Below are 12,949 nucleotides of genomic sequence, written 5' to 3' on the forward strand. Positions count from 1 at the left end.
AAATTACAGCTTAAGAAAATAGTCTTATTAATGTGCTAAAGGAGAGGAAAGAATGGATGCTAGTTAGCTACATGGGCAAAGGATAGACAACATTGTATTTCAGCCCAGAGATGAAACACTTCCAACTGTGGATAGTCCAGCATGGCAGGATGTAGGGGGCATGTGTATACTTTTAAAGCCAAACAGCCTTTCTTGTAACCCTCTACGGCTTGCTTTCATAAAATCCTTGCCCCCAAAAAGAAAAGTCTCTCTCACAATGCCAAAACCAGCTTCCACTTGTCTGTTATAATAAGTAACAGGCTTGCTGCTGTTATTGTTGATAACTTCAGCTTCTGGCAACATAGGAAAACATAATTGGTAGCACTTTCCTTTAACTAGGCACTTCTCCAAAAGCAGAGCCTTTAAAGCTCCAGACTTGTGCTTCTGCAACAGCACAAGTTGGCTGAAGGGACTTACAGGCAGCAGAGAGCTGAAGACGGAAAGCTGGAGCAGAGTGCATGAGAAGGAAACCTAAACAGATTAAACTGCCCAGCTTGACCCCATTATTTGCCAAATACTGTACAGGCCCATTAATGTTGCTCAGCCTGAAGACACATCATTTAACAAGCTGTTGGCCTGCAAATAAAAAGCATGAAATAGTTCCTATTTTCAGCTTGCAGTGCCAATATTGTTGCGAGTCACAGAAAAAAAAGACTCAGCCACCTTGTGTTCTTATAAGCTGTAAGGTAGCTGAAGTGGAGTTGTGGGCTTATGCAGGAATAAATGAGAAGAAAATGCACCTGACTGACTGAGGGCTTTTCTTAGAGAGCTAGTCATTTTACATGCAGTAGGAAAAATAGACAGATGTTGCAGTAAATAAAAGAGATGCAAAGTGGAAAGTCTCAAAGGATGCTCAAAGCGGTATTCAAACATGATACGGAGGAATTGTTTAGCAAGAAAACCCACAGCCAAAGCTTAAATAAACCTCAGTAGGAGACCCTAGAAATTATAATGAATTCTTAAACAAATAACTGCACCAAAGGAGCCTTCTGCTTTCCAGTCCCCAGGGCAGGCACCAACAGATGATAATCCTCTTCCCCCTTGCAGCGGAAGAAAAACCAAGACATTCTAGCTGGAATTAATCAATCTTATGATAAGGGAGCACTTTTGCTTCAGATAGCAGCAGCTTTCTCTCTCTCTGCCTTCACTTTGCTGCAATCAGCACTGACAGGTCTTACTCTCACCTTTCAGGGTCTCCTTACAGAGACAAGATCACCATTGCCATCCTCCAGCTCCAGGAGGAGGGAAAGCTGCACATGATGAAGGAAAAGTGGTGGCGAGGCAACGGCTGCCCTGAGGAGGACAGCAAAGAAGCCAGTGCTCTTGGGGTGGAGAATATTGGGGGCATCTTCATAGTGCTCGCTGCAGGGCTTGTTCTTTCTGTGTTTGTAGCCATTGGTGAATTTATATATAAATCAAGGAAAAACAGTGATATTGAACAGGTGAGTAATCCATTTCCAGCTTTCTCATGTTTCTCGGAGGCTGAGGTGTGTGGCTATGGAGGTGACTGCATTATGCATTTCTTTGCTGGAGTGCAAATTTTGTATTGCTGAATTCTCACAGTGTTTTTTCTGCCACTAGTGACAAATAATTTATTAATAAGAATAGGGAAGTACCTCACCCACAGTCCAATTAGCACTGCTTATTATGGCAATGCAGAACAAGAGCAATTAGTTTCTCAAAGAGTTTCTGCTTGATCTTTAAGATTTAAAGTATAAATTACATTGGAAAGGAATAAAACACAACCCTATTTTCTTAATACATATGGCATTAGCATCAGCTCTTTGAGTAACAACAAGAATGCACTTCCAAACCCCCGAGTGTAATTTTTCTCTCACTCTAGAAGGCATGTACTTCAAAGCAGGGAGACCTACTGAAAGGTGATGAATGCCACAGTAAAGTAAGATTATGGAGCCAAAGAAATTCTGATTATAGCTCCACTGAAGCTTAATGAACAATTTAAAAGGGCAGAGGGAAAATAAAGGAAATGCTGTGTATAACTCAAACCTTGAGTATTACAGCAGTTTGTGAGTTAGAATCAATCATTAAAATAGAGTGTAAACACCCGTTTACTGAACCGCCAGCCACTGTAAAGGAACAAGGCATGAGCATCAACTCAGAGTCTGTTCTTGAAGTTGCCTGCCAGCCCTCTTACTCTGCCTGCCTTCCCTGGTGCCTGTTTGGTTCTCACCATGTCCTAAGCCCTGATGTGTCCCTGTTTGGCTCAAGTGCTATAGCTGCCCTGATCCTCTCTACTTCAGCAGGCCTTCCCATAGGGATGAGGGTCACATTACACTGAGTGGCCCCTGATGCAATCACCAAGAGGGTGGTCACCTAACCTAAGGTTTCTGGACATCTACTTCCAAATGAGTTCTTTAAGCTCATTTTGCATTTTTGAATGGGAAAGGAAACTTTCTGTGAACAATTCATCCAAGGTGAAATCTTGCAAGGCTGATGACATAAATGCCAGAAATGACTGTTGAGAAAAATAACTTTAAAAAAGACAGTAGAGATGAGTGGGAGGAAAAGGAGAAAATTTTTAACTCGATCTCAGAGGTGCAGTTTACACTGCATAAAGCAGTGGTGCTGGGATGTGAGAGGGATTGACACCTGAGAAAAAACAATCAGACACGGTTGAGGGCCTCAAGAGGACAACATCTGATTTTGGATAGCGTAAATCACCTGCATCTCCTTGCTGCTGGTAAAAGATCACTGTGAGCTAATAAACACATCTGCTGTTCAGAGAGCTGTGAGGAAGTGAGCTGAATCTTACCATGCGTCTTCATTTTCCAAATGACACTTGGTGTTATTTTGGGTCCATGATACCTAATGCCAATGTCAGCAGACTTGGCCCTCACAGTATCCCACAGGAGAGAGCAGCTCCGGACTGTGCTGACATCTCCACACGTGCCTGAGCAAGTCCTCATTCAAGGCAATGGCACTGCCTATGAACAACAGATGCAGCTCATGTGGAGCAATTCTTCAGGCCATAGTAATCAGTGTCCCTGTTTTGGAATAAGTCAGAGATAAAAGACAAATGTGTTCTGCACATATTGGAGCTTTCTGAGTAGTACTTTAACGGTATTTTAAATAGAACATTTTTAGTACAAAATGCATAAAGAATGTATCGATGTCTTTGTTTCATTCATGTCTTGGGAGGTCTTTCATTCAAATATGTCTTGGAGAACAGTTGCAGCTAATTAAAATATTTAGTATAAATTCTAATATGGTGCAGAATATCCTGGAAACTCTTCAGGATGGGAAAGGCAGTGCATTCCTGAAGTCATAATAAAAGTAGACCTAAAGCTTTACATCATGAAGGAGTGTTAATCTACTTAGCAATATGTTGGCAAAATAACATAGTATTCAGAGAAACATGTATACATACACAATTTCTGAAACTGTTTCGAAGAAGTGTGTTGCTTATTACAGGCAGTCTTTTAACAATGAAAATCTTTTAGCTAATGTGGCAACATTATACTTCTTTTCCAGAAGTAATTTTACAGAAAGTAGAATACCAGCAATTCCAGTATTGATTTCTAAGTTTGTTCTATTTTCATTCTGCTGAAAAAAAAGAAGCTTAGATGAAAAATGCTATACAGAGTGTATTATCACTAAGGTAATTCAAAGTATGAGTCAAATACAAGCTATGACTTTTCTGTTTCCATAAATAGAATCTAATTTGCTTGAAATAGCTTTGAATCTCATTTTCATGTTTATTTTTAATTTTACTTCTTTCATTTATTTATTTTCTCCACTTTTCTTTTCTTGCATGCAAGGCCTTTTGTTTCTTTTACGGACTACAGTGTAAGCAAACCCATCCATCCAACTCCACCTCTGGCACCACCTTATCTACGGAGTTAGACTGTGGCAAGTTAATCCGAGAGGAACGAGGGATTCGAACACAGCCCTCAATTCACACTGTATAGTCAGGAAAGAAAAAAGGTGTGTCCAATGGAAACCATTAAACTTACACCAACACATAGATAATTACTTCAAAGTGCCTCTTGTTCCAGCAGGAGATAAGCTTATCTAACACAAATTGTCAAAGTCTGGGAAATTTGGGCAGTTTAAATGCATATCACAGAAAATAATTACACCTGCAGTGAAGAGTGAGTGCAATAGGCAGTAGTAGATTTTAAGAATTATCACAGTCTCTGTGTGCAAGTGTCATCTTGTCATTTCATGGGGTAATTCAACATTTTCAGGTAAGAAAAACTATTTACCTCCCTTTCGTCTCCTACCGAACCTGAGTAAACCAATAGCAATCTCATTACTGAAAGCATGAGAAATACTTTGCCTGGTCTCTGCTGAAACATTCAGCAAGTGGGCCAGGAAGTTCTTTGCAAACCTCAGAAAATAACCTGCAGGGCTCCATTAACTTTCTGAACCCCTATTATAAGCAGCCAGAGATTTTTAGCTGGCATATCTTATTCTCAGTGTCAATATTTAATGAATTTTAATTCCTCTATTTAAAATTCATTAGCCAAGGCTTCTAAGTAACCATCATAGCAAAAATAATATCTATCAGTTAAATTCTATGCCGTGTAACAATTAACATTTAAGAACATCTTCAACAAAAGCACCCTCAGGCACCCCAGTATATATGTACTTTTCACAGAATAACTCCATTGACTTGGCTGAGGCAATTAATGATGTTCGCTATTTTAAGGCTGCATAGCATAGAAAATTCTTTTATGGCAAAATCAGGATATCAATTTATATCAAACAGCAAAGCATTGTTGTTGCTTTGCATATTGAAAAACACACGGAAACTTTTGGCTAGGAGGTTGGTACTGGCTGCTTTTTATATTCTGGAAGTATAATGCTTTTATTTCCTGGAGTCCTCAGATAGTCTAGGGACTGACAGGGCAGGAAACAACAGGCTGGATCTTTGTCACCTTGAAAACATGTGACAACAGTTTGAGATATAGAAGAATGTATAAAAATGCTAGCTCGTAGCTTGCTGTGATCTGTGGCAAATAACCATGTTTTCAAAACCTAATTACATTTTATCTGTATTTTATTAAATTTCAGTTTACCATCAGTTTCACTGAGTTATTTCCCACCCCTCACACCTGCTTTGTGTTTTCTTGCTCGCTGCAGTTCCTCCTCATCAAACAAGTTAATGACCAGTTTCACCGAGGGGCCATTTCTGGACTGTGCTGCAATTGGAAAACTTGTTTGAGTGAGGGCCTTCACACCTAAGTGCTGAAGTTCTGCACCAAAGCTTTGCTTTCCTCTTGAATTGTTTCTTTCATACCTGGCTCCCGAGAAAAGCTGGAGAATACAATGACCTGTGTTTTCCTTCTATTCATGTTACAATTTTTGGTCAGCATTATTTACGCTGGGAGTAAGCTTAAATAATTTTTTGTGATGAAGATGAACTGCTCATAGCTAGCCTATACCAATTCTTGTCTGCCAGTGTTTATCCGTGTACATGAATGTTTATGCTCCACTCCAGACAATGCAAGAAATTGTCTTGCTTAAAATGGCATTTTAGTTTGCTTAAATAGGGCCTTGAAAACTTTGGTTCTTCATAAAATGAGCCTTCTTACCAGCAAAGACCTGAATTAGATCTCCTGTATCCCTGATTTAAGAAAGCACTTTTGTTTGCAGTTTGCCAGTAGAACTAATTAAATCCAGCTTCTTTCAACTCTCAGAGGAGAAGGAAAATTCCTAATGTGTTTATTTCCATCATTCCTCTATGCAAGAAATCCTCCAGGTTGCAGCTTTGACCAGTGTTCTAATTGCTTTTTATATGAACACAGAATACAGAAATTTTATGTAACTTTTTGGGTATATATTTTCAAACCTGTCAAGGAAACAGTCACATTGTTAGTAATAGTCACAGTGTCCCTGTGTCTAGCTGTCCCTATAGACAACCTCACAAACTTTATCTTGTCTGTGCCAGTTACAAAGCAACTTTTCCTTTCCCTAACAGAGCTTCATACCTGTATACAAAAAAAGTTATTAAAAAGCCATACTTGCACCTTAGCAGCCATGCCAGCAGCTGGGGCAGTGAAGAGCCAGCATGCCACCATAAGTGCTAACAAATCTATGCTTGCTAAGGCAGTTTTTTGCAAGTTTTTTTGCACGGCTCCAGCAACAGGCAAGTGCCTTTTGGTTAACAGCAAGGCTCAAGGAAGGCACAGCTCATAGCATCACCCATGAAGCACGTGGCACCTGGGAGGATGCCTGCATAGACATAACAAGCTTCAAGAAGTGTTAAAGCATTCACAGATTTCCCAGTTATCAGCACTCTAAACTTCTATGATTGCTATACTTCGAAATTTGGACACAAAAAAATTGTGTTCGCAGTTGTTCACAAATACACATGATCACTGTTGCATCTTCCTAACTTGCAGCCTTGAAACTGCATCCAGAACCCAAAACCCAAACGCGATCCTTTCTCAGGTGTGTGTCAGTGTGGGGACCTTGCTGTGCAATCAGCACCAAGCCAGCAGCTCTGCCTGCGATAGATGAGCTACAACAGACTCTATCAGTTCTGGTGCTGTGATACCAGTGCAGAATAGCCAGAGTTAATTTGGGACAAAAATGGCTATGAGTATACTTAGGTGATCTTATATTAATTTTTGGTTTGCTATTTCTGCATTTTACTCCCAAACTATTCAAAATAATGTGTTTCCAAAAAATGTCATATGATTTCATACACAAAAGTCACCTACCATTAAATGCAAAGTGCATAAACTAGTCCCAAGCCATTGCCAGCTTTATTTAGCTGGGGTCAGTATGCCTACCTTTATTTAATGGCAGTTCCTGCCCTCATCAAACAGTCAATTAGGCAAAGGCCCAGGGGAAAGGAGGGAAAAAGAATGAGACAAGAGGAGATGGAGGAAGGCAATACAATCACCATTTCAGAGAGCAATGAGGAGGGTGGGTTAAGAACATGCCTGCACCACAGAACTAGACCAAGCACAACAATAACACGTTCCAGAGCTAGACTGATATGTCCTCAGAGTACTGCCACAGTATGGTGTGCTTGTGCCATCTCTCTTGGATCAAAGACCTGAAGCTTCACATCTTTAGCTCTTTGGGGGAAAAAAAGGAGGAGTGGAAGGGAAAGAAATAATAAATCTCCTATCTTACTGAGGTTCTTGCAATTTTTCTTGCAATTTTTTTTTTTTTATTTTGGGTGAATTTGACAGGTCTTCCCCCTCAATGAACATCAATTGATGCCCCTCCATTTTCAGGCCATAACCCCACCTGCAAACATGACTGTGAGCATCTGTGCCTTCATTGAGCAGGCCCTTTGTGTTTAGCTGGTTTGGAAGACTGTTAAGTAGCATTACAGATTTATTATTTTTTTTTTTTTTTGTAAACAGGAAACTCAGAAACAGGAAACTCAGAAACAGTTTATGTAATTGAGGAAAGTTAAAATAATCCATGTATTATTTTCATACTGCTTTGACAATCACTGTTCAATAGACTCTGACAGTTTAAAAGACTTAATTTAGTGATCTCCTCATGCAATCAGCCATCACAGAATACTCAAACAGATTCTTAATGTGCCACAACAGCAGTTTGCTCTCTAGGACAAACTGTTTTTGATTTTTTTCCTCTACTGCACCAGGCACAAACAAATCATTTTTCTTTCAGCAGAAGACATATGCCAGTGTGCCAGTTATGGGTCCTTCACAGTGATGAGGGCACTGCAGAAGAAACATCCTGACTTCTGCACTTCCTCCTCTGTGCTTGAGCGGGTCAGGTGTTCCTGCAGAATAAAATCTGGCCCACATCCTTTGATTTTCATAGTTGTCAGTTCTTCAACACAGCATATTGAGTTTATTGCAGTTTGGGAGTTTTTTGTTTGTTTGTTTGGGGTTTTGTTTGATTTTGGGTTTGATTTTGTTTTTTTCTTATTTGTTTCGTGTTAATAAAATGCATTTGAAAAGTCTTGTCCCCAGAGGTAGCCCTGCAGTATAAGCAGCAGATTGACAAATCCTGACTATGGATTCCCTTTTTTCAGTCATGTTTCTACTTTATTTTATGTTTCTTTGTTTGTTGTTGGTGGGGTTTTTTTGTGTGTGTTTGTTTGTTTTTGTTTGTTTGTTTTTGTTTGTTTGTTTGTTTGTTTGTTTGTTTGTTTTTAATCCTGAATCTATAATTGTCCTAAAGCTTAACTCAGTCTTCTGTATGGGAGTGTAAGAAAGGATTTGGGAGCTTCACAAACAAGCTTTAATAACCTGCTGAAATGACCAAAGGGCAAAAAGAAAGAGTCTCGCATCACAAGGAGAGCAAAATCTGTTCTGTATTTAAAGGATGACATTTCCTTTTAGCATCACATGCCACGTCCTGCAGAATTTTGACACTGCTAGAATGAGAAAGTTAAGCTGACTAAAAAGCAAATTGTAAAACTTATTACTCTGTTGTTAAATGTATTGCTTTGTGCCTACTCTGCTCTCATTCTGAGCAAGACCTCAGAAGTGGACATAACAGCATGTGAAAAAATAGCTTTCTAAAGAAACTCTTTCAGTCTGGCTATCCAAACATGAGACTAAAAGAACAGTATATTACCCTTTTCAATGGAATTTTAATGCCACTGTCTCCTTTTTAAAGGCTACTGTAATTATGCTGCATGGTGCATTTCAGAGGACCATCCTGGGAGTTGTCACTGAAAGTGTTCTGCAGTGTTCCTATGAATTCTACAGCACTCTGGCCGAGTTTGTGCTTGCTCTGTAACACAGTTTTCTACTGCTTGAAAAGTTCAGAGCAATTCCAATTTTCAGATATCAGTTCAGTTTCCTAACTGCACACACAGGCTGGGAGATAAACGCAATTTTGAGTTAGTGCTTCCTGGGGCTCAGAAGAAAGTTCATGTGTAACTGTCCTTCTGAATGGTTAACCAAACTCCTGAAAGTTCTAAGTATCAGTTCAGATTACTCCTTTAGACTATCCAAAGCTCTGTGTGAAGGCAGAGGGGCAGAGAATGCCCTGCGTCTCCCAGGTTTTTAAGGCTCTTTGCCACCTCTGATTGCTATTCTCAAAGGTGGTAGAATCTCAGAAACAGGAATATGCAGAAAATTGGTCAGAAGTAGTTATGTCCATAACCACTGGAAAATCTTTGAAGGATCAGTCCAAGGTCTTAAATCTACATTTAATTCATTGCTTCAGGTTGCAAAACTCACGCCAATGATGTTTTAATTCCCTAAAAATTGAGCATAACATAACTGTAAAACTCCTTTTGTGCTTTTACAAAGACACAAGGAGGAGCTGCAAGGTGCAAGACCCAGGAAACTATCACTGTAAACCCTTCTCTTGTCCCTCTCCTAACCCAAGGTCTCTCTGTAGGTTGGTTGAGCCCATTACCATGTGTGTTGAAAGTGTGTGTTTTGACCTCTGTCATGGGGAATCAGTCCACTCTAAAAAACACACATACCTAATGTCAGCAATATGTTTTAAATATCTCTCTGCAGATGTAAAATTAGCTTCATGGAACAATTTTGTTGATATGTAATTGAAAGGAATGGTGATAATTGCATGGCCTGAATAATATGAATCAGTTTGGAAAATTAAAATACAAACCTATTAACAAGGCAGTGAAATGTATTGTTTCATCTGCAGATATCATCCCTATATACACGTGGCAGAGACTGATGGCTATCATTAAATACACACATAATATGTAGGTTAGCAAAAACAGGAAAGAAAATAGAAATAAACCTGATCAATCCTGTGAACAGTAAATATGATCCTTTCCTTATTTGCTATGGAGTTCTGGAATCACTTTGTAATATAGATTTTGGAAACTCAGTTAAAACTAAGTTAGTTGAGAGAAATTATTGATGCTAGGTCAGCAACACAGAGCATGCAGGTTTATTAGTTTGGAAATAAGTGGTGGTGCTTTCTAAAAAAGCCTGAAGCAATATAGAAATAGTGTCTGTGTTAGGATGACACCTGCTTCACTCGCTGCTTCCAGAGGGCTTGGGGCTGCTGCAGACACCTTTGACTCTAATTCCACTAAAGTTGGAATTCCTATATTACATTGTCAAAGGGAATAATTAAATGGTAATTGCAGCAGTAAATTCCTGACTATCACCAGACAGTAATTTGAAAAATAAAAAGCAGTACACTGCCCTGGCCTATGCATATTATATTTTGGGGCTGGAATTAATTAATAGTAGATTAATTTATGTATACTTAAGAATTTTAGATAAATTTTTTTAAAAAAAAATATTAAAACATATTAAACTATACATTTAACATACTATGGGATCTTAGTCTGTGTGCATCCCATCTCACAAATGGACATGACAACATACAAAAGATCATACACGTTTAGAACACACACACACACAGAGTGATGTCTTGAACTCCTTTGCAGAGCCAGGGTTACGCACATTACAGAGAGGGCTTATACTGGAGAGGAAGAAGCACGGTGTGTGGGATTCACTTCTCTGGGATTCCTTTGATACCTTCCATAAATGGTTTAATCTTGATCCAGGCTACCCTTATACTCTCTTTTGCATTTGAAAATATTCCTCTAGACTAATTGGCTAGTGGGAAAGATTGCACTTCTTCCTTTATGAATAATGTATCTGTTTTTACCTTTTTTAGCTCTGTATAACTTAAGTCACTGTTGGATTATTACTAGATAAGAACTGAACGCTGCTACCTTGCATTGGTATCACACTAGAAGGGAATTTGTATTTGATACAGAGAACAATATATGTGTGCTGTTACTGTTATTTTACAAGAACTGTGGTTTTAACCAGTTGTTTAAAAGCTGGTCAGTTCTGTGGTTCTAAAAATTGTATAATAGGAAGCATTTATTCAACCCGATGAAGATAAGGTGGTTAAAACTTTACCATCACTATTGCCATCACATCACTTTATATACAAGTTATTTTTATATATTTGCATGGAAGCTTTTTTTTTTTTTTTTTTTTGCATTGCCAGATACTGCCATTTAAAGCCTTTTTGTGATTTTTTGTGTTATATGTAATGATTCCAGCTGTAGATTTTAAAGGATATTTCCACTTATCCCAAAGGTCTTCATTAATCTTGTGGTGTTAGGAAGGAAAAGGATTTCTGCTTTCTTTCTAAATTATTCATCTTCCTAATTCTTGTGGTAATTTTCTCCTTTCATCAGCACACAATATTTGAAAAAGATTCTTTCCAAAGAAAGAAGAGGATTGAGGACTATGCTATATTTTAGAAATACCTGTTCATTTTCTGAAAGGAAAATAACTAAACAACAAAGAAATCTGCAAAAATGGTGTTCTTTGTTTTCTGTAGTACACCTATTTTTTTATGCCTAAGGTTCCTGTGATTCAAAAAAGAAGGTCTTTTTTCTTTTAAAGTCAGGAGAAATTAACCTACTGAAAAAGGGTAAGTTTTAGGATACGAAGACATCAAAATATCGCAAACACTTCTATGTAGAATTTCAGAAACATTCATAATCAGTTTTAGTTAAGCCAAAGTGAAATTAAATTCAGTGGAAGCCAAGTCAGGCAAACCCCACATGATTTATACAAACTCACCTATTATACCTTAGCGGCTTTATTCAAAGCTAGCTGAACTCGGCAAAGAAGCTTTCTGAGCCTGCCAGTAAGAGCTCAGGTCCTTGCTTCCAAAAGCCACCACTTGTGCAAAGGGTAGGGTTGAACTCTGTCTTTGATGAGAAGTGTTTAATCCATTTCCGTCTTCCACCAGTGTCTTTCTTTCAATGCGATAATGGAGGAGCTTGGAATTTCACTCAAGCATCAGAAGAAGTTGAAGAAAAGGTCAAGAACGAAGGGGAAATCTTCATTCACCAGTATCCTCACTTGTCACCAGAGGCGGACGCTGAGGAAAGAAACCATAGCCTGAGCAAGAAAGACCCCTTTGAGGAAATAATCAGGAACAAGAAACAAAACAAACATTGCTGCCTACAAGTTGATTGTGGTGGGACTTCTGAAATATAGACCTTGACCTTGTTCTTCAGAAATTCTCTGTGGTTTCTTTTTTTAATCTAGAGGTACAACAGTTTAAAGGCTCACATAGACTGATGTACTACTAACCATCTGGGAAGTGTCTCACTATTTCTTTTGAGATGGATTTGTATGCTCACCTGTTTTGCATCTCTCTTCCCCTCCCCATGCATCACTGTATGTGCTTTCTAAATAAATAAATAAATAAGAGACAGGGTTCTTTTTTCCAATAATCTGGGAGTGAAACTTTTTTTTCCATTTGAAGAAAAGATGACGGTTCTACTGTTCAGAAACTAGGACCCAGACAACCAAAGTAAACATTCATACAATTAACTAATAAAAAATTACTGATAAATGTATTCAGTATAAAAGTATCCAACAATTAGTTGGGGCTTTTTTGTTTGTTTGTTTTTCTTTTGTTTTGTTTTAAATTGTAAGGAACACTTTTCTGGTTCTTTTCTGTGAGAAACTTCTTTGTCCTTATCTTTTATCTTCTTCATTTGTTTTAAAACATGATTATTAGGTAATGCCATGACTCCAGATGCCAGATATTCAAAAGGATAAAAACAAAATCACAGAAGTAACGCTCAGTCAACATGGAAAGACAACACTGACACTGCCATACTGCCATATCCTCCAGCTCCTGATACTAATAAAACAGTTCTTGAATTCAGAATTAAACCCCCTTAGGAATTACAGTCAAGAACATTCAATTTATAACAAATTCTGACCACAAAGATAACCACATCTGACAGGAATAGTCAAAGCTTGGGAACTGAAACCTTTTCTTGCGACTGCTAGGGGCACTAACAAAATGTTTTAACACTGAAGGAGAAATCGAGTCTTTCTAGTGAAGAAACCTGTCTGAAGAACAGTGATGCATTATAACAGCAGATCCCTCTCCCCCCACAAAACCTGTACCATTAAATTGCACTGAGGTGAAGCTCATTTATATTTATTGCTACGTTGTCTCTGTG

At 38.5% G+C, this 12,949-nt stretch overlaps 1 protein-coding gene across 1 annotated transcript in view; it reads left to right on the forward strand.

The window, feature by feature from the left end:
- Positions 1 to 12,205, forward strand: part of GRIK1 (glutamate receptor, ionotropic, kainate 1) — a gene marked incomplete at its 5' end in the record, with an annotated part of 73,873 nt that extends 61,668 nt beyond the window's left edge. The window contains 2 exons of the mRNA XM_008949842.1: positions 1,231 to 1,481; positions 11,716 to 12,205. Coding sequence (XP_008948090.1) covers positions 1,231 to 1,481; positions 11,716 to 11,871 — 407 coding nt within the window. The remainder of the gene's footprint in view (positions 1 to 1,230; positions 1,482 to 11,715) is intronic.
- Positions 12,206 to 12,949: the final 744 nt, after the last annotated feature.

This window comes from Merops nubicus, unplaced genomic scaffold (genome assembly GCF_000691845.1).
Source record: "Merops nubicus isolate BGI_N331 unplaced genomic scaffold, ASM69184v1 scaffold5651, whole genome shotgun sequence".
NCBI classification, from domain to species: Eukaryota; Metazoa; Chordata; class Aves; order Coraciiformes; family Meropidae; genus Merops; species Merops nubicus.